General features: G+C 47.8%; 2 protein-coding genes across 2 annotated transcripts in view; both read left to right on the forward strand.

Moving 5' to 3' along the window:
• The first annotated feature begins 657 nt into the window (after nucleotides 1-657).
• On the forward strand, nucleotides 658-7,816 carry LOC102814307 (chromosome unknown open reading frame, human C22orf29). The gene is given in 9 exon segments (XM_006878315.1): nucleotides 658-673; nucleotides 2,984-3,365; nucleotides 3,679-3,773; nucleotides 3,897-3,990; nucleotides 6,956-7,209; nucleotides 7,281-7,579; nucleotides 7,582-7,631; nucleotides 7,716-7,754; nucleotides 7,756-7,816. Coding segments are annotated over 9 exon segments (1,290 nt in total).
• A 7,501-nt stretch (nucleotides 7,817-15,317) lies between these two features.
• GNB1L (guanine nucleotide binding protein (G protein), beta polypeptide 1-like) overlaps nucleotides 15,318-25,111 on the forward strand; it is a 64,307-nt gene continuing 54,513 nt past the window's right edge. Inside the window, exon 1 of the mRNA XM_006875847.1 lies at nucleotides 15,318-15,518. Within this exon, the coding sequence (XP_006875909.1) occupies nucleotides 15,318-15,518 (201 nt within the window). The remainder of the gene's footprint in view (nucleotides 15,519-25,111) is intronic.

Genomic DNA, 25,111 nt, shown 5'->3' on the forward strand with positions numbered 1-25,111 from the left:
GTGGTGGGTGGGTAAATTTGAGTAATATTGGTAATAACTGATCTTCCTTTTTAGGCATATATCCTATCACAGCCAGCATTGTACTTCAAGATCTTGAAATATTCTTTTTGATGACTAATATGTCATTGCTCTTCAATTTGATGTCATTGGCATAGCATAGTAAACCATATGATTGATTCAAAATGACAAATACTTGTCTGTTTCAGCTCACTAATGCCTAGGATATGGATCATTAGGCATTCTATTTCATTTTTGACAACTTCCAATTTTCCAAGATTCATACTTTGTACATTCCATGTTCCACTTATTAATGGATGTTCACAGCTGTTTCTTCACATTTTGAATTGGGCCTCATCAGTAAAATGTCCCAAATGCATTACTCCATTCATGCCATTATAATCAGCTATACTTTGAGGAGTCAACTCTTTCCCAGTCATATTTTGTGTGCCTTCCAACTTGAGGAGCTCAGTTTCCAGCACGATCTCAGACAATGTTCCATTGCTATTCAGGTTTTCCATGGCTAACCATTCAGAAGTGGTTTGCCTCTCATTCTTCCTAGTCTGTTTTAGTCTGAAAGCTCTGCTGAAACTTGCCCATCATGGGTGACCGTGATGGTATTTAAAAAACTGGTGATACAGCTTCTAGCATCACAGCAACATGCAAGCCACCACAGGTAAGTGCTGGGTGTTTATTATAGGTGTAGAAAAAACAATTATTATAATCCTGTTTGTTATATTCAGGTAACCTTTCTTTTTCTTTAACTTCTTCCTGAAGTAAAGACTTTATGATTTCTGAATTCTCTCTTTTCATGAGGGCTGAAACTTACCTGAGGAATGGGAAGCTTGAGAGAACCTACCCAGTCCACAGCCTTCATGAAATTGCTTCTTCATCTTTGAAATGGGCTAATTTCTGCCTCCTCCTCAAAAGAGAACTTGGTAGACATGGTGGGCTCTAAGCAAAATTAGCTCAATCCCACTATGTGGGTGAAAAGGCAATGTTGGGCCCTGTTAAGGAACCAGCCCACAGGGAAGCTAAAGTCATTAAAAAAACAAACAAACAGAAAACCAGAATTCAGAAATGTACTTTGGTGAGTAGTGACTGGGGTCTGTCTGGAGCAAAGAGTGAAAAAAAAGCTTAGCTACATGGAAACAAAGGATTCTGGGAGCCTCAGCTTCTATGACCAGAAGAACTAGATGATGCCGGCTACCACTACCAACTGCTCTGAAAGGGAGTACATGAGAAGGTCCTGGATAGAGCTGGAGAAAATGTGGAACAAAACTCAAAACCATAAAAAAAAAAAAAAAAAAAAGCTTACTGGTCAGATAAAGACTGGTGAGACCCCAGAGACTATTGTCTCTTTGTCACCCTTCACGCCTGGAACTGAACTCAATTTTCAACACTAGGCAAGTACTCATTTCTTACAATAATCAACTATTTGAGATAAAAAAGGCAGTATTTGTCTAAGGACAAACTTTAGATGGTAGGAAGGGTTAGGAAAGGAGGAATGGAAACATAGTGAGGAAATGGGATGACGGATGCTACATTGTAGGGACGGTAATCAATGAGATGAAATGAAACATGCATGAATTGTTGAATGGAAAATTAATTTGCTCTGTAAACCTTTACCCAATTCACAATAAAAATAAAATTGTACTACAAAATACACACACACACACACACACACACACACACGAGAGGAGGGGGCTTTTCAAAGTTTATGGAAAATGAAATTAAGATATAGGATTTTTCCACAAACCTTTTGAAGGCTCCCCATGTGTGTGTGTGTATTTTGTAGTACAATTTTATTTTTATTGTGAATTGGGTAAAGGTTTACAGAGCAAATTAATGTATGAAGTGTATGAAGATGGCTGTATGAAGATGGCTGTAAATTAGTATATGAACTATATGAAGATGGCTGGAAAGAAGAATAAAACCAACAATTTGGGTCCCCAAGGCCCTTTTCTGATGGGCTGGCCCCCTTGGATGAGTCATTTGCACAATCCCTGGCTGGCTGCTCTGCTGGAGGCTGAGTTGGCCTGAAGCTACCTAGAACCTAAGGTAAACCAAATTCTCAGAAACACCCCCTCTCCTTTGGGGGAGGAAGTTTAAATTATCAGGTCAATTAGGAAAGATACAACCAAAAAAATCCCAATTTCATTCACACTTCAAGGAGGTGTTTTCTGGCTGGGCGCCACTTTTATTATTTTTGGCCCAGGCGGCTGGAAGACCCACAGACCCAGGGAAGGTACAATGTGATCTTTCATTCTCATTTCAGGGATCAAAGCGAGTGAGTTTGGTGTAAATGCAGATAACAGTTCAGACCTTCTATGAAAGGAATCAGCAGACCAGGACAGAAAGGGAGCTGCTGTGTTCCCTGTGTTTGCTTTGAGAACAATCATTTTCCAGTGTATTCTGCTGCCCCTGGCTCCAATGACTTCTGGCCTACATCCAGGTCATCCAGGGCAGTGGGTCCCAGTCACCTTTCCCTTGGTAAAGAAAGGGCTGGCACTCCCACCTCTTGTCCAGGCACCGTGTAGACACAAGATCCTCTACTTACTTTTACCAAATCTCTGGGTGCTGACTGGACACGCTGCTACTGGGTGGCAGGCCAGGCTGGGCATGGCGCTGAGGGGAGACCTTGGCAGCCTGCTCTAATTGTCTTTACTGGGTCCAACCTTACCAGGTCTAGTCCAGTACCAACCCACCCATGCACGAGGAGAAACCCAACCACCCCATCCACAGGTTTCTGGCCTCCAGCCCTTAGCCATGATGTGGAGATAGGCAGAATCAGCTCCTAATACCTAGGTCTGGTATGAAGACTCACTAGGTTTCCAGCGGTGGCTACTGGGGTGGTGAGACACTTCGCTGGCATGCCATACATGCTACGCTAACGAAGCCAGCATGCCCAGCAGGTCCCAAACCCTGTAGACCCTCTACTCCCAAATCCTCCCTGACGGCTTCAGCTCCCCTATGCTTGGCCTAGCATTCTTCCTAACTCTCAGTCGTCCCCGTTCAATGCCTCAAATTGAGGCATCGCAGGCTGAGGCAGCAACCTTCATCAACAGGGAGCGGGTGGTCGCCGAGGTGGAACACTGCTCCTCCTGCTCTCTCATAATTCTGCAGCCGCTCACCACTGGGCTCAGGGCCAGAAACGGGGAGGAGTCGGAGGGGTGTGCTAACCCCGCCCCTCCGCGCCTGCGCACGCAGCCCTCTGTGACCCGTCCAGGCATGCTATCCCATCACACCCCGCGCCGTGTGGCCGTGCTGGCTAGGTTGAAGAGCGCCTGCGTGGCCGTGGTCCCACTGCGCACGGCTCACAAGCGGCGGGAGAAGCGCGTGCGCGTGTGGCCGGCTGGGAGGCCGGCGTAGGGCGTGTCGGAACGTAGGGACGGGCGCGCGCACGCAGGGGGCGCGGCTGCATGGCGTTTTCTGGACCCAGGCAGCGAGTTCCCTAGCGCTAGTGTTGCGGGCTGCAGCCGGAGGGTCAGTGGGGCCACGGGAGTTCTGCGGTCGGCGGGGAAAAAAAGTCCTTTCTCTTCGCCGTGCTTCCCTGTCCTCACAGTTTGGGGGGCGGTCCCCGGCCCGGCCGGCTAGGTAGCCTTAGTCCTGGAGGGCACCTGGAGGCATATTCGGCCGTTCCTCCAGACCTCACAGCGGCCCATCTTCTTCACTTCCTAGGTGGCGCGGGGACTCGTCCTCTGAGGGAGGTCCATCCTCACGGTCGCAGGCCGCAGCTCCGTGTAGCCTTTTCGCGGAGCCTCGGGTGGCTGCAGGTAGGTGGGCTTCTTAGTGCGGGTGTTGGGGGGAGCGCTTGTGAGCTCGTATCTCTTTCCTGCATGGCGATTGCCGGGGGATGCAGCATTCTGCCCTTACCTTGCTGTGAGGCTTTTGGGTAGTCCTTTTACTTCCGGGGCCCCTGGATCTCCCGCGCGTGGAGACCGTTCCGGACTCTGTGTTTGGCTCTACAGAGACAAACATGCCCTTTCCGCGGTACCTGCTGCTTTAGCAGAGCGCTACCTAGTCCAGAAGGACCGAAGTTCCAACATACCAGGCAGGATGGGGAGAGAAGTGGGAGAGACCAGCAGACTGATCTGGAATGGAAGGGAGCTTGGGAGGGTGAGAAGCGGGCTCAGGGGGAATCCTTCCTGAGGCTTCAGGGAGCCCTCTGGCGCTATAGGATCAGCACTGGATTTCGAACCACAAGGTCGGTAGTTCAAACCACGAGCTGCTGCTCAGAAATCATGTACAGAGTCGATGCCAATTCAATGGCATGTAACAATAACAAAGCCTGAATGGGGTGGTAGATCTGGCCCTGGGTAGACCACTTCACTGCCAAATGAGGCTTCTATTTGTGGTCACTGGTTTTTTAGAGCTCAACAAGGATTGGAGTGGAGTGGATCTACTTTCATGCTACCCATTGGGCATTGCTCCCAGCAGATCCTAGTGTCATCCTTTGGAATGGTGTTGAGTGTTGAATTGATTGCCATTTGAAAGGTCAGTGGTTTAAACGAATCCACCAGCTGCTCCAAGGGAAAAAGAGGAGGCTATCTGCTCCTATAAAAATTTACAGTCTTGGAAATCTTAGGGAGAATTCTGTTTTACTCTGCCTTTGTTAAATGCTTTTGATTCGGTTCTGACTCCCAGTGAACCTGTTTTGGGGTTCTGAGGAGCTCCTGGTGGGTTTGAACCACCAACCTTTTGGGTAGCAACTACTCCACTGCTTCTCCAACAGCGCCACACCAGGTCATAAAAAAACCAGAATCAACTGAATGGGAGTGGGTTTGGTTTGGTATTAGAGTGGGAAGCAAGGGTCAAGGGCTTGACTTTTTTGTGGAAGATACACCCCCAGAGTGGGGGATGTACCTGAGAGAGTCCAGAAAGATTGAATGACAGAGGTGCTGGTGGCCTTGGCAGCTTCTCGTTCTATAGCTGCCCTATGGAAAGACCCACATGTGTTGAGCCTTGTGCATGCAAACACGCGTTTGGGAAAGTCCCACGTGGAGGGGTGAAGAAGCAGGGTGTTCTGTGGAAGCTGGGGAAGGTGACCATAGCTAGGCTGGGCAGTGAGGGCACAGGAGCAAGCTGGAGGAGGGCTGGTTGACTGCGATAGAGTCTCTTCCCAGTGGTGGTGTTTCAGGACTGCTTAGGGTTGGTGACTAGCACAAGGAGCAGGCTGGGCAGCTCTGGTGCCTGGAGGAGGGCTCTCCAGACCCTTTGGTGAGTGACTTTGGAGTGGTGAGAGATGAAACAAGTGAGATCACTGGGGTGTGGGCATGGGTGGGGGAGGAGCAGGATGCTAGTGCTGCCTGTGGGCTGGTGAGTGCAGGGAGGTGATGCTGGAGCCCTAGTGGCATTGCCTGCAGGTGGTCTGCAGTGGGGAAAAGGGTAGTCTGGAAAGCACTAGAGGAGGGTTTATGGGAGGGAGGAGAGACCTGGCAGGACAGGGATGCAGTTGGCACCTGCCTTGTACCTGGTGCTGTGCAGCGGGCTTGGAAAGTAGGGCTGGGTTGTAAAAGAAGCTTCTGGCATTGTTTATGTCCTTAATGAGTTAGCAGTGTTTTGGGGAGCCTAGCAGTCTACTTCTCAGTGACTGTAAAGTGTAGTTTATGACGTGCAGGATGTGTCTTGAAGCATTTGGTTTCTGGCTCCAGGACTTCCCAACTGTGTGGTCACAGATGAATTACGTCACCATTCTGTGCCACTGTGTCTAAATGTGAAGAGTGGTGCCAGCTGCCCCAGTTGCATCAGGGGGTCAGGGATAGTGGGCACTGCTTTTACCATTCTCCGTAAGGTGTCCTGGTGGTACAATGAGTAAACATGCCATTGCTCACCCAAAGGTTAGCAGTTCAAATCCCCCAGCCATTCCCTGAGAGAAATAGTTTGCTCCCATAAAGATTGACAGCCTTGGAAGCCCTAGGGGGCAGTTTTACTCTGCCCTGCAGAACTGCTGTGACTTGGAACTAACTTGAGATTCCCTGACAGCCTGGCTGGGAGGTTTCAGGGAAACACGGGGGTGGTGTGTATGTCTGTGCCAATCAATCCTGCATTGGCAACATTTGCCATACCCTTAGGAGCCCTCGTAGTGCTCTGGTTAAGTGTCGGTCTGTAATTCTAACCCACTAGCCGCTCTGCAGGAAAAAGATGAGGCTCTTTGCTTCTGTAACGAGTACAGTGTCAGAAACCTCTGGAATAGTTTTTATCTTTCCCATAGGACCCTGAGTCAGTATTGACTCAACGGCAATGGGTTTGGGTCAGATATGGGGGTGGGGCTCTGGTGGCACAGTGGGTTAAGTGCTGAGTTGCTCAATACCAGCAGTTCAAACCCATCAGGTACTCTGGAGAAAAAAGATAAGGCTGTTTGCATCTGTAAGGATGACAGCATAGGAAATCTATGGGGCAGTTCTACTCTGTCCAGTAGAGTCTATATATGAATCGACTTGACGGCCTGAATCGGGTTTGGCTTGGACCATACTCTTACAACATCACAGACAGCATTTGCCTGCCCTCCTTACCCTACCCTGACTGGGTAGGCCCACTCAGCTCTTGGTACTAGTGACTTGCTTGCTTGCTGCCTCTTCCCACCATCCCTTTGGGGATAGCTGGACCTTCTTCCCCACTTTGTTTTTGGACAGATTGCCTTGGATGATAGCCTGCATCTGACAGTTCCATCACCTCTTCTCAGTTCTCCTGTGGCCGCAGCTGTCAGCACCCTAATCCTCATAGCTTGCCTGGAGCAGCCTGGGTCTGCCACGCCCCCGTTCAGCAAACCTCTATCTTGCCCCATCCTTTGTTGCTGCTTCTGTCCATGCCTTGCCCTCTTGTGCCATCATCTCTTCCTTCTTTCTTCTCATGGTTGGTGTGGCCACTCCACCAGCTCCCAGCATACTTTGTCAGCAGGAACCTCATCATCCTATTTGGGAAGCAGCTCATTAACGCCAGTGTACACCCTTGGCAGCTGTGGACTGGACCTCTTTGGGGTCATGTGTGCTCTGTCCATGGATTCCTGCACTGAGCAGCCCTGCTACAGGGACCCTGTGTACAAGTGCACTACCATGGGGCAGAAGGGCGTGAGTGATGCCCCTGGTGGTGAACCTGCAGAGAGGGGCCTTCCAATTGCACACAGTTCCATTCTGCTGCCCAGCATCCTGGACTTTTACTGGCTGCTGGGCTCTGACCTGGGGACCTTTAACGGCTTCTCATGGCTGCTATGTTGCTTTCTTGGCAATTACATGCCTCTCCATTTCAAGCATTGCTAAGGTAACCTCAACCATACCCTTAAGATCCTGGGCGCCTTACAACCCGTTACTTCAACAGAGACCTGCCCCTGCCTGACAGTGACGAGCTCTTCAGGACCTCAAGGACATGTTTCAAGACTCAGGATTTTGCTGAGCACCACTCTGCAGTGCCCTGCCCCATCCCAACCCAGCTGCCAGTGGCCCTGTGGCTACCTGTGCTAAGGCAGTCCTTAGCTTGGTTCTTGAAAGCCCTGATTCGCAACATGTGTGCCCCTTCTGGGCTGGTAGTAGCTGCTCTGGTCACCCCCGCTATTGCTAGTGCCAACTCCGCATTCAGATATGCTGTGACTTACCTGAGTAGCCAGTGGCCAAGGAAAGCAGCCCTGGGCCCAAGGAGCACCCTGCTATGTTCAACTTTGCAGATTGCACCGTTGCTGTTCCTATAGGGCCCACCTCCCAGCTAGAAAAGTAGCTCCCCAGGCCTGCCCTTACACTTACAGAATCTGCTCAGCTCCCTGCCCAGACCAGATCCAGCTTGTCCAGGGGGTCTAGCACCCCAGAAGGCAAGAGGTCGAGAGTGAGGGAAACCAGCTGGCCACTTACGTACCCTCCAGGAGGTAGTCGGTATTCTGGAGTCTCCCAGAGAGCTGCCAATATCTACTGCTCCCAAACCAGCAGCTCTGAACTTGACACATGAGCCCAGTGGGGGCAGGATGAAGTGATTGGCTTAGCAAAGGAGCCCCCGAATCAGGACTGTGGCATTGCCACATTTAAAGGAGCCTTCTTGTTGCTGGGGCATTGTCTTATCTGCTGGCTTCACGAGTGGGGGTGGGGTGGGAATTGTACTTGTTTGGGCCCTGTCCTGTCTGAGCACACATAGCCCTGATCCCTCTGACAGCAGAAAGTTGGCCTGTGCCCTCTCCTCTATTTCCTCAATGGCCCAGGGGGCCTCCTGCTAGGATCGTAGTTGTATTTCACTTGGAGGTACCATCTCACCCAGTCTGTTCTTCAGCTTAGTCCCCATCAGATTTTGCATCATCCTGCGTCTCCTGCAAATTTGAGCTCCTGTTGGGGTTTTTCAGATGCCCTGGTGGTGCCATGAGTTAAGCATTGGGCTGCTAATTGCAAGGTTGACAGTTTGAGTTCACAGGAGAAAGATGAGGCAGTCTGTTCCCATAAAGATGCATGGCCCCGAAAACCCTAGGAAACAGTTCTCTGTCCTATAAAGGTCCCGGTGAATTGGAATCGACTTGATGGTTGTGGGTTTTCTGTTTTTCCACATTGGTAGGCACCAGCTTGAGGCTGCCATGCCTGCCCTTTGGATCTTACCCCTTGTCCTTGTTCCCTGTGTGATCTTCATCATCTTGGTTGGAATTTGAGGAAGGTTTCAAGGAGGAAATGGCCATTTGGATCCTTTAATACAGGTGGGATGGTTCCTTGCAGAGAAAGATGTCCCTGGGGTTTACCAGCCGTACAAAGCAGTTGGGAAGATGGTGAAGCAAGGTGGGATGCCAACTCTTTGCCAAGTTCACTCCAGGCAGTTTTCTGTAGTTTAACATTCTAGTCACAGCTGGCTGTCCTCCGAAGTTGGTGTGGTTTTTACATCTCAGCACCTTTGCATGCATGTTGTGCTGCTTTGTCACTTTCTGCTGTTCAGCAATCCCTGCCCTCCTCACCTGTGTACTCTTGTACCTTGCCAGTTCAGCACTTCAGCTCTAACAATATGAATACCTGTGTCTCTGCTAGACTGTGAGCCTATAGGGCAGGGTTCTGTCTTAGGTTCGTGCCATTGGTACACAGTTGGTGCTCATTAAATGTGTGCGTTGGATCAACAGCTGAGTGTGGTGTGGTTTCATTAGTGGGAGTATTGTGTCCATCTGTCAGGAGCCAAGGTTTCTGGTGGGGACTGTGAGGACCGAAAGGTCTGGGTGAGGAGTTGAACCAAATTGCGGGGGGGTGGGGTTGTGTGCAAGGGAAGCTAATAGGTAAAAGGGCATTCAGAGCTAACTTCTGAGAGTTGGAAGTGAGGTGAAGGGTAGGCAGCAGACCATGTTGGTGAGGATTGGAATGAAGAAAGACCTGTTTCATACATGATGGTTTTTCTAATCATGAGAGCTGAGTATGGAGGCTCCATCAAGCCAGATTAACACAGGATGGGGGTGTATCCGGCCCATTGTGAAGGGTGCCGGATACAGAGGCAACTGGGCAAGAAGTTCCAAACTTCTAGTTGTATAATTATAAAAACAAATCAACAAGCAAAAACTTTTTTGGATAGTAGGAAGAAAAACTTAAGAAAAATTAACTGTCAGTAAAACTAGTTATTTTGGGAAAAACAATACTAAGCAAACATCTGTTACACATTTCTTAAGAAAATTTGTTGGACATATTTGATAATTGAAAAAAGCTCTGGGGTCAGATGGTTTTATGTGTCAAATCACAGATGCTCCCCTGCAAGTAAGATTGTTGCAGATCTCAGAAACAGGTGGGACGCTGCTATTAGAAAGCTAAATAATTGATGGTAAAACAACCAAGCTGAAGAAGAAAACACATTGTGTTGGTTTTGGTCAGATGACCTTCTGGCCCAGCACCAGTACTACTGGGCTAGGCTGCTCTGATGCGCCTCCAGAGCAGGGTGCAGCCCCCTTCATCACTCACTTCTGGGCCCTATTTTAAAGGAGCTTTGTAACATTTTTATTGTGAATTGGTTGAAGGTTTACTGAACAGATACGTTTCCCATTGAATAGTTCCCATACATTATGTTTTATGTCATTGATTATAGCACCCACAATGTAACATCCCTTATCTTACTTCCTCCCTGTGTCCTATGTTTCTGGGTTCCATTTCTCCACCTTTCCTAACCCTTCTGTTGGACCCTCCTTTTACAGGCCTAGGACAGACTGGTTCCCCCCTGCCTTGTATGTGAGTTTTGTATCAGTGACTGAGGCCTTGGGTTTGTGCTGTCACCACAACTCTGTCAGTAGAGCTTGGGGTGATCTCTGGGGTAGGTGGCTCTCTGTCCCCCAGTTGGCCTGCCCCATCTTGCTGGCCTCTGCTGCCTCGCGCCGTCTCAATATAGTAGATCTCAAGTGAATACTTGATCATAGATGGGAGTGCCTACAGTGGTTCATCCCTAGCCTGCAGTGGTGCCATGCTTCTGGCTGGTGTTACTCAGCTGTTTTCCCATTCCTCAGGAGAGGCAGCACAGAGGGCAGAAGACGCTATGCTGCTTTCGAGAGAAAGGAGGGTCCCTTGAACAATTTTTCACTTCCAGGTCATGAGTGAACAAGGAGCTAGCATGGCCGTAGGCAGAGCACCCAGAAGATGGGCACTTAATGTTCCAAGGGAGCAACAGAATCTGGTAGGGCCTGCACGTGTGTTCAGGAGCAAGCAGGGGATAGGAGGGGTACAGTGTCTGCCACCTGGTAGCTCATCCCGTCTGCTCCTCCCTCAGGAATTACCCAGAGGTTTTCTTTTTCTGAAGGTAGGACATGGCATGCACTATGGGATTTTTTTTTTTTTTTTTTGTATTGTGAATTGGGTGGAGGTTTACAGAGCAAATCCGATTTCCATTGAACAGTTCAGACACCTTTTGTTTCAAGTCATAGATTGTAGTTCTTTCAGTGTAACATCCCTTATCACGCTTCCTCCCTAAGTTTCCTGTTTCTATTCCTCCTCCTTTTCTGTACCTTCCTGGGAATGTTTTTAAAGCACCTGTGTTCAAGGAAAATCATATAAAAGGAAACACTGAGCACAAGGGCCTGTAAAATACTGGAACACTGTAAAGCTGCAGTAATTAAGGTAATTGGACATTGGTGTGACAGAACAGGGATGGATAGAGAACTTTTAAATGGAGCTAAATAAAGCTGGAAAGTGAGTGTAGACTGCAGGCTAAAGATGTTGTTTTGCATTTAAAAAACCCAAACCCAAAGCTGCCTGCCATTGAGTTGGTTCTGTCTCATGGCAACCTTGTAGGATACAGTAGAACGCTCTAGAGTTTCTGAGCCTTGTTAGTCTTTACAGAAATGGACTTATTCATCTTACTCCCATGGAGAGGCTGGTGGATTCAAACTGCTGACCTTTTCGTTAGCCCAGTGCTTAATGCACTGCTGCCAGGACTCCTTGTTTCAAATTTGCTGTTGTTAAGTGTCGTTGAGTCAGAGCGACTTTTTTTTAAAAATGATTTATTGTGAATTATGTGATAGTTTACATGGGAGAATATTACTTTTACATTCATTCCATCGTATATCCTCTCATTGCCATGGTTACAATCACCTCCATGCAAATATTTCCCCCGTGCCCCTCAGGTCTTCAGCACTCCCTCTCTGGATCTAAAGTCTCCAGCTGCCATTGCTCCACATGCAACTCTTTATAGGGTTTCCAAGTTTTAAAATAATCTTTGCAGGAATAGAAAGCCTCATTTCTCTCCCATGCAATGACTGATGGGCTCCAACTATGGACTTTGTGGTTTGCAGCCCAGTCTCTGGGAGCGTAGTGGTTACCAGTCGGGCTGCGAACCTTAAGGTCAACAGTTCGAAACTATCAGCTGTTCCGCGCGAGAAAGGTGAGGCTTTCTGCTCCCGTAAAGATTTACAGCCTCGGAAACCCTGTACAGGGTCACCATGAGTTGTAACCGACCCCATGGCACATAACAATAATAACAACAACCGCATTCCTGGTTTCAAATTGTTGTTGTTAAGGGTCATAGAGTCAATTCAGACTCATAGCAACCCTGTGTAGGGTTTCTGAGGAACAGCTGGTGAGTTTGAACTGTAAACTGTGCAATTCAAACTGACCTTGTAGTCCAGCGCATTAACTCACAAAGTCACACTGGGACTACATGGTTTCAAATTAATGGGGATAAAATTTGATCAAAGGAGTTAGGACAACTGGTCAGACATCTGGAAAATAGTAAAACTGGATGCCTCCCTCCCTCTTTATACCAGCACATATGCAGATGGATTAAAGATTTTAGCTTTAAAACGCTCTTGAAAGTACAACAGGGAAATAGCGTGATTTTTCTGTTGTTGCCAGTGATTATTGTTCTTTCATCTGGTCGTTTCCCACTCATGGTGACTCTGTGTGTTAATCAATAGAACCATTTCATAGGGTACTCTTGGCTGCAATCTTTATGGAAGCTGACTGCCAGGCCTTCTGTGGTTCTGCTAAGTGGGTTTGAACCGCCAACCTTTTGGTTACCAACTGAGCACGAGCCATTTGTGCCACCCATCAGGACTTTAAAAGTTTTGTTGTTGTTATTGTTAGGTTCTATCAAGTCAGTGCTAACTCATAGCGACCCCATGTCTAACAGAACAAAACCCTGCCCTGTCCTGTGCCATCCTCACAGTCTTTCCTGCTTGAGCCCATGGTCGCAGTCATTGTGTCACTCTGTCTCATGGAGGGTCTTCACTGACCCTCTGCTTTACCAAACATGAGATCCTTCTCCAGGATTCCTCCTGATAGCATGTCCAAAGTACATCTTCCTAGCATTCTAGCTGTACTGCTTCCAACACAGATTTGTTTGTTCTTCTGAAAGCCCATGCTAATTTCAAATATTCTTTACCACACCATAATTCAGAGACATCAATTCTTCTCTGGTCTTTTACATGCATATGAGTTTTTAAACATTTTCTATCCCCAGAATTATTGAAAGCATGGAGAATGAGCTTCCTCCTCCTATTGCTGTATGTATACAATACTATACTTTGTATCATGAAAGTTGGAGGAGTAGATGCTCTGGCCAGGGTAGATTGCTTCAGAGTGTCCACAGTGTTGGGGTTAAGAACCTGAATTAAGCTCAGTCCCATCTCATCTCGCCTCCTGTACTGATCACCTCAGGGTTCTTGGCGTCACCCAGCCCCTCTAAGCTGTTCAAATAGTTTCCACCTCACAGAGTGGTTGGAAGTGTTGACTGACATAATGCCTGTGCAGTGCTTGGCCCAGGCTGGACTCCGGTAATCACTCAGTGGGCATTCCTGCCTCAGTAACAGCAAAGCTTTGGAAACAGACCAAAGCTCATTGGCAGGAGCCAGACACTAGAGATGCTGGCCCCTTGTACCAGTCAGGATGAGCCTGGTTGTGCTGGAGTATCAAAGCCCCAGCATCTCAACTACTCAGTCCCTCAGGGATCTAAGTGGATAGAGTGCAGAGTCATGAAAAGAACCCACTGAGCTGTGAGTGATTTGTGTCACCTATGTGGCCACGGGAGTCCTGGTGTGGCACTGTAGGATGAAGCACTGGACCACAAGGTCAGTTTGAACTGAAAGGTTGGCAGTTCAGACTCACCAGCCGCTCCTCGGAAACCCTGTACCAGGTTGCTATGAGTTGGAACTGACTTAATGACACTCAACAACAACAACAACATGCAGCCTTGGCCAAAGGAAGCCACTGCACCACACTTTGTCTTGCAGGACAAGAATGGTGGCCCTCCCTGGACATCGGGCTGTCCCTTTCTGAGAAGGGGGGGTACCCCTTACATGCCGAGTGGAGAGGTACCACACCAAGGGGGCAGAGTGGGTGCCGGTGGGAGCATGCCCCAGGTAGAGGCGCTGGCTTTCTCTTTCTGCACCTTTAAGTAGTGCTATTAGGAGCATGTACACTGGCAGAGGCCCTCCAGGTCCCAGGAGTCAGGGTATGTCTGGGGGTAAGCTGCTGAGTCAGGACAGTAGAACCTGGGTGCTGGGTGAGGGGGTGCCGCCTATCACAGGACGCTTCTTATTTCTGATATAAGGAAGTGTTCCTTCCCTATATTCACGAAATTTTATCCATTATTATCTTGAATCCACTGGTGATTGGGCTTCTAGAATGAACAGACCTGTCTTGAAGGAAGTCTAGTCAGAGTGCTCGTTAGAAGTGAGGTGGCGATCATCAGGAGGGACCAGTCCCTGGAGAAGGACATTATGCTCGGTAAAATTGAGGATCAGTAAAAAAGCAGAGGACCCTCCATGGGGTGGATAACAGTTGTGAGGACCGGGCAGTGTTTTGTTGTTGTACATATGGTGGCGATGAGTTGAAACCTACTAGATGGCACCTAGCAATAACAATTTGTAATTGCACTTGAATGACAGAGGGGTCTGTTGTCCTCAGAGAGTAGAGCCCCCTCCTCATCTCACCCCATCGCACCCATCTGTTTTGGATGTTTAACATGAGTGAGAAATTCTTGATGTGTTTTGGGGGTTTGTGTTTTCCACAGCATAAACAGTTGAGTCCTCAATGTTCAGAGAATCTGATTTCACCTTTTCCATAGGACACCCAATAGTACCAGCCAGTATCCTCTACTGAATGCCATCCTCGGTGTACCAGTCTTAAGTGCTGTCCCTGCCACATATTCCAGTGCTATTTCCTGCTCCCTGGTCTGGTCTAGAACCCAGTACCATTGAGTTGATTCTGACTCATTGTGGCTTACAGCATAGAGTAGAACTGCTCCCCAGGGTTTCCAAAGCTGTCAGTCTTACAGGAGCAGACTGCCTCATCTTTCTCCGTAGGAGCGGCTGGTGGGTTCAAACTGCTGACCTTTCAGTTAGCAGCCCAATGCTTATTCTGCCACCAGGGCTCCATTGATCTGGTTTGTCTCCAGTCAGTTCTCTAGCTTTATAAGTTCTGGTTATCTGGTAGGGAAAGGGTCCCTTTCACTCCCACTCATCTTCCAATTGTATAGTGTCAGGAACATTTTGCTGCTTGTGAGTAAGGGATAATGCACTGGGGCCCAGCATTCCTGTTACCCAATTCCTGCAGTGGTCACTTCTATCTCCTGGGGCCTGGCAGAGCATGTTCTCCAGAACAGCTGGGACCATATTTGTAAACTGGAGACATACTCTCTTCCTACAAGGGGTTGGGTTGGGTTAAGAGTGTGGGAAGAGCCCTAGCCTGCAGTGTGCCCCCAGGGCCAGAGCCTGGGAGTAGTGGGTGCTCATCCTTAGGCCAGATTCTTCTGGGGGCCCTGTTGAGTCAATCAAGAGGGCCTCTGGACTTCTGTCTCAGCAGTGTGGTACCTGAGCGTCTGATACAGCCAACACTGAGTACATAACTAGGGTGCCTGGAGCCCAGGGCATTGGGGTGACTCACCAAGGTAGTGTACAAGTGTGCATGGAGATGGAGCTGTTTATCCTGGGCTGTGAGGATGTCAGTCTCTCAGTGAGAGAAGTGCCTTGCAGTACCACAATACCTTGCAACAACGACAAGGAGCAAGCGGGTCTCCACGGACTCAGCTGCTGGCCGCTGAGTGGCCATGACATCTGGCTGAAGAAGGTGTGTTCAGCCGCAGTGCTGCTGGCCACCAGGATCAGGGTGTGTCTGCAGTGCTTTCTGAGCCCCCAGGTGTCTCGTGCCAGTCTCTACGATGCTTTCCTGCTGTAGGTGTAATTCAGGTGCCCTAAGGTGCAGGTGCAGCCAGCAGAGGATGTGGGCCACTATGCAGTGGGGTTCAAGGTCCAGTGATTAACAGTGCTGGCTGGCCTGAAAGCCTCACTGCATACTCAGACACGTGTATACAGACCCTGCAGTATGCGTGTGTGCTCCCTCAAGGCCCTACCTGCCTGCCTCTTGTGCACCTCTACGTGTTAACTGCACACCTGTGTGAATAACACACAGTGCATAGAGTCAGCTTGCATGTAAACCTGAACACACCTGCTCCAAGTGGGAAGAAGCTCTGGTGGCTCAGTGGGTTAAGCATTGGGCCACTAACCACAAGGTCAGCAGTTCAAGCCCACCAACTTTGTAAGAGAACAATGAGGCTGTCTGCTCCTATGAAAATTTGCAGTCTTAGAATCCCTAAGGAGCAGTTCTGCTGTGTCATATAGGGTTGCTATGAGTTGGGATGGACTTGATGACAATGAGTTTGGGTTTTTTCTCAAGTGGGACCTGGTTCCCAAGAATGCTTGAGCATTTGCTGCTCAGGGGATGTGGGCACATCCTTATTCCCAAGTGTCCACTCTCATGGGTTGGCCTCCATCCTGTACCCTCTGTGGGCATAGTCTGAGCCCATTGTCAGTGCCTGGCATAAGCTCTCCTGATGGGGGACTGGGCAGCTAGTCCCCCAGGATCAGGCCTTTTGGCAGAAGTGGGCCTCAGGTACTGGCACCCAAGGATGACCACAGTTTCTTTAGAGTGAGCAACAAGCTTTTCCATGAGTCCTCACTGGTCAGATTCCTACTTTTGCCTGGAAGTACCTTGGGCAGATTGGCTAAAAATGCCCTAGTTGGGCTTCCTTTTGGCTCCTTCCTGCTTCCTTGCCAGGCATCTTGGGCTTGCCCTGCTACTCCCCTTACCCCCACCCAGACTCCTGAGGCGACAGACGGCCCCAGCTGGAGCGTGAGATGCCTGTTTATTGAGAGCCTCTGCCGCCCATCCTGCTGCCCAGCCGCCCCTCTCTCTGGCATTTCCTCTAGCCCCCTTGAGGGCAGCCTGTGGCCTTTCTGCATCAACTTAGTGCCCACAGCTGCAGGAAGCCCTTCCAGCCGGGGGTTGGGGTGGGAAGTGGAGCGGGGAGGCAGATTGACAACTTATGTGTTTCATACCCCGGTCGGTAGCTTTTCCCGAAACCATTGAGGAAGGAAAAGATCCATGCTTTTGTCTTCTGGAAATGGACCCCATGACTCCACAGTCTGGTAGTAGCTGGTAGGAGGGGGTGCTGATAGGGGACTGCAGAATGCCGAGTAGGGACTCCGCTTGGGACCGGCACATGGGTCCCTGACCACTGCATTTTGGTGGGGCCTCCCAGATTTTGGTGGGCACTTGACTGGGTGCTGCTCAATTTACCACAGGCCAGCAGCCCCACTGGGATCCCTGGGCACTGTTACTCAGCCTTTGGGGATGCTTGGGACCCAGTAGGCTTGGGGAGAAGGGCCCACAGGGGCCCAGGATGCCAACCCTGGGAAGCCAGTCCTGAGCTCTCTCCTCACTTAGGACTGCTGATCTGTGGCAGGGGTAGCTGAGACTAGCCAGTAGTGTAGGTGCAGGGAATTTGATGTGTCCAAGTCCTCCAGGTTCAAGGGCCAGCTGACTGGTCTCCCTCAAGAAGAGTGAGGGGCTTAGGCCCAGGACAGGCTAGGGTTACCTTGCTTCTAAGGGCTTCAAGATGGCATTGCTCTTGTCTGTATCACAGAAACTGGAGTTCTGCTTTTCCTATCCCCGGCTAATGGAGGGTGCCGTGCCAGTGGGACTGGGTGTCTCTGTGGGGTGTGGAGCTCTGGGTAGGCTCCTGGCAGTCTGGAACACCATCCTTCACTCAGCTGGGTGTCTTCCCTGTCCACTCTCAAAGCAGAGCCAGGAGTCGCTTTGAGCCTTACTGCCAATTCTGACAACCAAGGTCACGGCCTGTCTGCTGGTCCCTCCAGATGATGGGTTGGAGACAGGCCCTTGCCCTGCCTCATTCTCCAAGGCCAAGGTCTGCTGAGTGCCTGAGTGGGTGCCTGAGTGGTGAGAATGCCATTGGATGTGTGCTCCCTGGAGGAGGCGGGCTCAGGAAGTACCTTCCTTCAGGCTCTTTGCAGCGCCTTCCCTCACTCCCTCCTAGGATGGCTGACCATGTCCGCAGCTGAATCCTGAGAATTCCTCTCTTGGGCCTGCATCTTTGAAGCCACTGCCTCGGTGCCCGCCTGGGCGCTTCCCAAGACCGATACTGACAGAGGATTCAATGAATCGAAGGTCGCCAGGCAGGGTGTTGACAGATGCAGGGCCCCGGTATTCTTTCTGATTTAATAACCTAATGGAGGCTGGTCCTTGGTAATAATGAGAGCTAATTACTGAGGAGGTGTTGACAGATGGACGGAGAGGAAACAAACTACCTTTATCCTACAGCTTAGAGTCAGATTACGGGGCCGGTGCTATCTGCCCCTCAGAAAGTTGAAGCTTCAATCACTCAGCGAGGCTTCAAAGGGGAAGGGCCTGACAATGCCCAGGACGGGGAAACCTATGAAGTGCGCCTTTGACTCTCAGTCTCCGACTGGAGTCCCGGCCAGAAACGGTTCCTTTGTGCAATTTGAATGACTGGACTGGCTGAGCTCAGGGTGGGGGTGGGTGCTGGCTGGGCTATGGCCCCATAACTATAGCTCCTTCCCTAGGCCATGCTGTGCCAACCCAGTTCTGTCCAGGTACTGCGAGTCCATGGGCTTGAGGGGGGGGCCGCGGGGACGTATGAATTTTTCTTGGCACCAGGGGCAATTTGTCCAGTTCTTTACAGCTTTGGGCTGCAGGTAATGGCATCAGAATCGAACATCTCAGCAGGCTGGCTCCATCCTCTTATTGTCATTTGGAACGTAGCTTTTCCGCAGCCATCAGCAGGCAGGTCTGGCCTTCTGAGCATGACTTGTGTCCTTGATGTTATTTATGGCAGGGCCATCCCTCCGAGTTTTGGCACCATTCATCAGCTGCTACCACCCCTCACCCCCCAGCCCTGCTCCTTGTCTTGCACTGAGAGTTAGCACTGTGGAAGTGGATACTATCCTACAGGGCCTTGGTGGGCAGGGCAGGCGGCCCAGTGATTGACATGGCGTGGTGGCCTGGTGAAGGTTGCTAGAAATGTTTCCTACTGAAGCACCATGCCAGGGCACCCGCTGCTGAACTGATGTAGCCTGGAGGGGCAGGGTGTGTGGGGTGGGCTGGCAGAGCACCCACCAACTGGGTCCACAATGCTGAGGGCCAGTGGCTGGTTCTGAATTTCTGGTCTGGATTGGACCTGTCTGCAGAGAGCATCTTCCAGCTCCAGGTAACTGCCTGGTAGTTGTGGAGTGAGCTGGTGGAGTTGCCGAGGCAGTAGCCCACGTGCATGTCTACCTTGGACTTGGGGGCACCTACTTGCTTCCTGCCAGCCAGGAGGACCAGCCCACTGCAGCACTGCTATGTCACTTCTAAGAGAGATGGAGTCGAGAGGAACACTGTGGCTTTTCTGAGTGCTGCTCTTCTCTGACAAAAGGGAAGTGACTGTAAGGATGGTGATGAGTCGTCTGCTAATATGGTTTAACTGAGGACCCAGAAAACCAAACCCACTGTTGTCAAGTAAATTCTGACTTATAGTGAAAGAAAGGCAGCTGCTCCTTGGCATTTCTGAGGCTGTCTGTCTTTATAGGAGCAGACAGGCTCATTTTTCTCCCAAGGATCAGCTGGTGGATTTGAATGGCCAACCTTGCAGTTAGCAGCCCAGTACTTAAGCCACTGTGTCACCAGGGGTTTTATTAACAGAGGACACTGTTGATGACTTTAGTTTATGAGGAGACTTCAAAAAAATTTGTGGAAAATAGAATAAAAAGATCATGAAATTTTTCTCCATGAACTTTTTGAAGCCCCCTCATAATAGGGCAAACAGTTATTTAAAATGGGAGAAAGCATTTAGAAATTGTTATAAAGTATCTTTAAAGTCACCTTGACAGAATTAGAAATTGACACTAATGCAGAACATCTAAGAACTGGTGGGGAAAGCCAGACTATCTAAAGAGGAAACTGGGTTTTCATAATCTGTTAGTCGTAAATTGAATACCATTAACTGTAGCACAAGAAAAACACAAAAATATTGTACAATATGGTTTACTTGAAAAACTACCTCCAGGGCAGGGCCTGGGGTGTTGACTTGGTCAGGAAAGCATGCCTGGGCCTCAGGTCTCCACTATGAACATAGTGCCAATAGTGATACATTCTTACTGACTAAGCTCCATCCTTTATTTTGATTTCCCCTGATGTCTTTTCTCTGCCTCCCAATCCCATTCAGGATTCATAGTACATTTAGTCCGCATGTTTCCTTAGCCTTCTCTGAGTCTGATACTTTCTTAGACTTTCCGTGTATTTTGATGAACCTAAGGAGCTCTGGTAGCGTAGTGGTTACGAATCGGGCTGCGAACCTTAAGGTCAGCGGTTCGAAACTACCAGCCACTCCACGGGAGAAAGATGAGGCTTTCTACTCCCGTAAAGATTTACACCCTCGGAAACCCTTACAGGGTCGCTATGGGGTCGCTATGGGTCGGAACCGACACGATGGCACTTAACAACAACAACAACATTGGTCTTGAAGGAGTACTGGTCAAGTATCAAGAAGCACTGCTGGTGCAGTGGTTAAGTGCTTGGATGCAACCCAAAAGATTGGTATTTCAAACCCATCAGCCACCCTGTGGGAGAAGGATGAAGTAGTCCGCTCCCATAAAGATTTACAGCCTCAGAAACATTATGGAGTAGTCTCAGTCTGTCCTGGAGAGCCCCTAGTTGGAATTGAGCTGGTGCGGTGGCTTGGATTTGATCAGATATCTTATAAACTGTTGCTCAGTTGGGATTTGTCAGATGTCTTTCTCATGATTAAACTGGGGTTCTGGGTTTCAGGGAGGAAGCTCACAGGGTAAAGTGCCCTCATGTGGTGCTGTAGGACAACTAGGCTGCTAACAGGAAGATTGGCGCTTGTTGGAAACCCTCTACCGGGTCGCTGTGAGTCAGAACTGAGTCATTGGCATTCCATAACAACAGCAGGAACATCAAGGGGGCAGACTTTCCACGTGACTTGCCATTATCGGTGGTGACCCGCATCACTTGACTGTGGGAGTGCTCGTCAGGTGCCTCCCCTGCAGTCACTATTCAGCCCCCAAAGAACCCACAAACCAAACCACTGCCAACGAGTTAATTTCCACTTATAGGACAGAGTAGAACTGCTCCCTAGAGTTTCCGAGACTGTCAGTCCTTACAGGAGTGGACTGCCTCATCTATCTCTTGTGGAGCAGCTGGTAGGTTTGAACCTCCAATGTTATGGTTATCAGGCCATTGCATAAACCACAGTGCCATCAGGGCTCTGGGAATTACTCTCCATCTTGAGCAGATCCCGAATACTCCTTAAGGACCCACATCCCTTGGAATTATTCTGCATTGATTTGTCACGTCTTTTCCATTCATTTCTTTCTTTCAGTATGGATTAACCAAACCAAACCAAACTCGCTGTCATTGAGTCGATTCTGACTCACAGCAACCCTATAGGACAGAGTAGAACTGCTCCATAGAGTGTCAAAGGCTGTAAATCTTCACAGGAGCAGACTTCCTCATCTTCCCCCCTCCCCCCGCTAGTATCATCCACCTTTTGGTTAGCAGTGCAATGCTTCACCTGCAGTGCCACCAGAACTTCTCAGTGTGGACTAAGGGGTATTTATTATTAACTTTTAAATTCGCGTCACAGTGAGTTTCACAGTAGCACCACCACCCTCAGGATGTAGAAAACTGTTCCTTTACCACAAACCTTTCTTGTACTGCCCCTCTTCCTGCAGACCTAGCCCCTGATGGCTGCTTATCTCTTCTGTGTATCTACTCTTTGTTTTTTCCAGAGTGCCATATAAATGGAATCATGCAAGACATAATCTTTTTCTCATCATAATTCTATGTCGATTTCAACTTGCTACATTTACCAACCGTTTATACCTTGTTGCTGTGGAATAGTATTCCGTGCTGTGGACATATCACAGACTGTGTCATCATTCACTCATGTGTGGTCATCTGGGTAATTCACAGTTGTGCTTATTATGGATGGAATTACTATAGACATTCATGTATATGAGGGGGCTTCAACAAATTTATGGAAAAATTCCATTGTCTTTTTAAAAAAATGTTTTATTGTGAATTATGTGATAGTTTGCATGGGAGAACATTAGCTTTACATTCATCCTGTTGTATATCATTACATTGCCATGGTTACAATCCCCTCCATGCATCATCACTCAACCAAAGGGTATACACTACAAGCCTGCCCCCATTTGTCAGCACACTGTCCCTCTCCCTCTCTGGGTCTAAAGTCTCCAGTCGCTCCATCTCTCCACATCATCATCTCTGTCTCTATTGTCTTTTAATTCTGTTTGTCTATGAACTCTGAGGCCTCCTCTTGTATACTTGTAAGATCTTAACCACAATCAAGATAATGAACATACCTATTCCTACAAGTTTTCTTCTGCCCCTTGGTAATTTCTCTCTTGTCCCTCCTTACATTTCCCCTCCCCAAATCAACCAAAAAGCCACACCAATCCCAGTGCTGTGGACTCTATATTGTGGGTTAAGTTACTAAACAAAAGGTCAGCACTTTGAACTCTCCAGCTGCTCTGCAGTGGGGAAAATGAGCAGTCTGCTTCTGTACATATTCACAGCCTTGGACACCCAAGGAGCGGTTTTACTTGTGGTGCTGAAGGCTCAGCACTGGACTTTGAACCACAAGGTCGGCAGTTCAAATCCACCAGCTGTTCTTGGAAACTCTATACAGGGTCACTATGAGTCAGAACTGACTTGATGGCACTTAACAACAACAAGTCTATATAGCATCGCTATGAGTTGGAACCAACTCGACGGCACTTAACAATAACAACAGCATAGGTTCTCTTTGAGTTGGAATCTTCTAGACAGCTGCTGGTTTGGTTTGCGTTTCTTTGGTGAAATGTTTATTTAGATCTTATGCCCACTTTTATTTTTTGCTTGTTTTCTTATTGACATTTGAAAATTCTTTTTATGTCTGGATATGAATCCCTTGCCAGATATATGATTGGCAAATATTTTCTCCCACTCTATAATTTGTCTTTTCACTTTTAAAATAGTGTCTTTCAAAAAACAAATGTTTCTCCTTTTTCCCATTCTCCATATTCTCATTCCCACCCTCTCCATACACAGAATAGACAGGGATGGGCAACTTGGACATTGGCTACCGAAAATGGGGGGGGGGGGGGGCTACAAAGGCAAGAAATGACTGGCTTACAAGCTTTCAAGAGGAAGCCTAGATCCAGAGGGCGTGAAGAAAGGTAGAATCTCCACTGAGTAGTATCCAATCTGTCTAGGCGGGGCTGATGAAATGAAATGCGGATGGGTCTCTTGTGATACAATAGTGAATAATTGTTATCAGGACTGCTTGTGAGGGTTGGAAATGTAAAGGTAGACATTTTGTAGCAAGGAGGGGAGTGATTAACTTTTCAGCCTAGGTGCGGAGATCCCTGGGACCATGAAGGGAGAAGAGTGGAGAGCGGGACCCTACCCAGAGAAGCAGTGATGTCTGAGATGGAGGCAGAGACGATGATGTGGAGAGATGGAGCAGTTGGGGACTTCAGACACAGAGAAGGAGAGGGGCTGTGTGCTGACGACCGAGGGGCAGGCTTGTAGTATATACCCTTTGGTTGGTTGATGATGCATGGAGGGGATTGTAACCATAGCTATGAAACGATATACGATAAGATGAATGTAAAGCTAATGTTCTCCCATGTAAACTATCACATAATTCACAATAAAATATTTTTTAAAAAAAGCAGGTGTTTGCAATTCTTAGGAAGTTGATCAAGTAAAATCTTTTTATTTTACAGATTGTGTTGACTGAGTTTTAAAAAATTATGAAATGTTTTTTCTATCTGTTGATATGATTATGTGTTTTTTTCTGTAGTGTGTTAGTATGATGTATGTATGTGTGTTTTCTGAATATGGAATCACTTATGCATTCCTGTAGTAAACCGAGTAGTTGTGGTATATTGTTTTTTATATACTGCTAGATTTTATATGCCCTTGCTCTGAGGGAGAAAAATGATGCTTTCTGCTCCCATAAAGATGTACAGCCTCGAAGACCCTCTACAAAGTCACTATGAGTCAAAACGGACTTCAACGGCACATAAACAACACCACTATCACCTTTTTCTTTTTTAAAGGACTTTTCATCTTTATGATGAAAGAAAATGATTTGTGTTTTTGGTTTATTTTCCCCCCTTGTACCAGCTTTGTCTGATTTTGGTATTAGGTAAGACTAGCCTCATAAAACATTTGACAAGTTTTCTCAGTTTTTCTGCTTTCTGAATGAAATTGTATAGAATTGGTGTTGCTTCTTCTTTCAGTGTATGGTAGAATTTGCCAATGAAGTCATGTGGGCTAGAGTTTTGTTTTATTTTGCCAGACTTTTAAACTAAAAATGCCTTTAGTAGATAGAGGGCTGTTAATGTTTCTGTAATTTCTATTATTTGTATTTGTATTATTGTTTTATTCTGTCAGTCTGGCTAGAGAGTTAGAAATTTTATTTTTACCTTTTTATTGTGAATTCAGTGAAGGTTTACAGAGCATATCATCAGTTTTACATTTAGCAAATCATATACATTACAATGATTGCAATCCCCTCCATGTACCATCAGTTAGCAATATTCACCTCTATTTCCTTTAACTCTTGTATTCCTTCCGGTGTCTCCTGCTACCTTCATCTTTCCTTTGCCAACCTCCCTCTTGTTGTATATTGCCTGCTCCATCACCCATATTAACATGTGAGTAATTCCCTCCCCTTACCATCCCCCCATCCTTCAGTAACCATCATAGAATGTTTCATTTAGCAAGAAATATTTTCTTAACTTTTTACAGCTGTGGTATATAATATTTGTCCTTTTGTAATTGACTAATTCCACTCTAGGTTCATCCATGTTGTGACCTTTCTTCTGTTGACGGGCATTTAGATTCTCTCCATGTCTTTGCTCTTGTGAATAGTGCTGCAGTGAACATGGTGTTCATATATCTAGTCGTGTCACGCTCTTACTTCTTGAGGATATATTCCAAGTAGAGGGATTTCTGAGTTATGTGGTATTTCTATTTCCAACTTTTTGAGGAAGCACCATACTGTTTTCCACGGTGGTTGTACCATTTCACAGTCCCATCAGCAGTGTAGAAGGGTCCCAGTCTCTGCACACTGTCACCAGCATTTTTGTTGAACTTTGCTAGTAATGCAGGAGTAAGATGATATCTCATTGTTATTTTTATTGATCTCTGTAATGGCTAATGATCATGAATATTTCTTCCTATATTTGTTGGCTGCCTGAATGTCTTCTTTGGTGAAGTTTTTGTTCATGTCCTCTGTCCATTTTTTTATTTATTTTATTTTATTTTTTAATTTAAGGTTTTTATTGTGGATTGAGTGAAAGTTTACA

This window comes from Chrysochloris asiatica, unplaced genomic scaffold, assembly GCF_000296735.1.
Source record: "Chrysochloris asiatica unplaced genomic scaffold, ChrAsi1.0 scaffold00340, whole genome shotgun sequence".
In the NCBI taxonomy this organism is placed as follows: Eukaryota; Metazoa; Chordata; class Mammalia; order Afrosoricida; family Chrysochloridae; genus Chrysochloris; species Chrysochloris asiatica.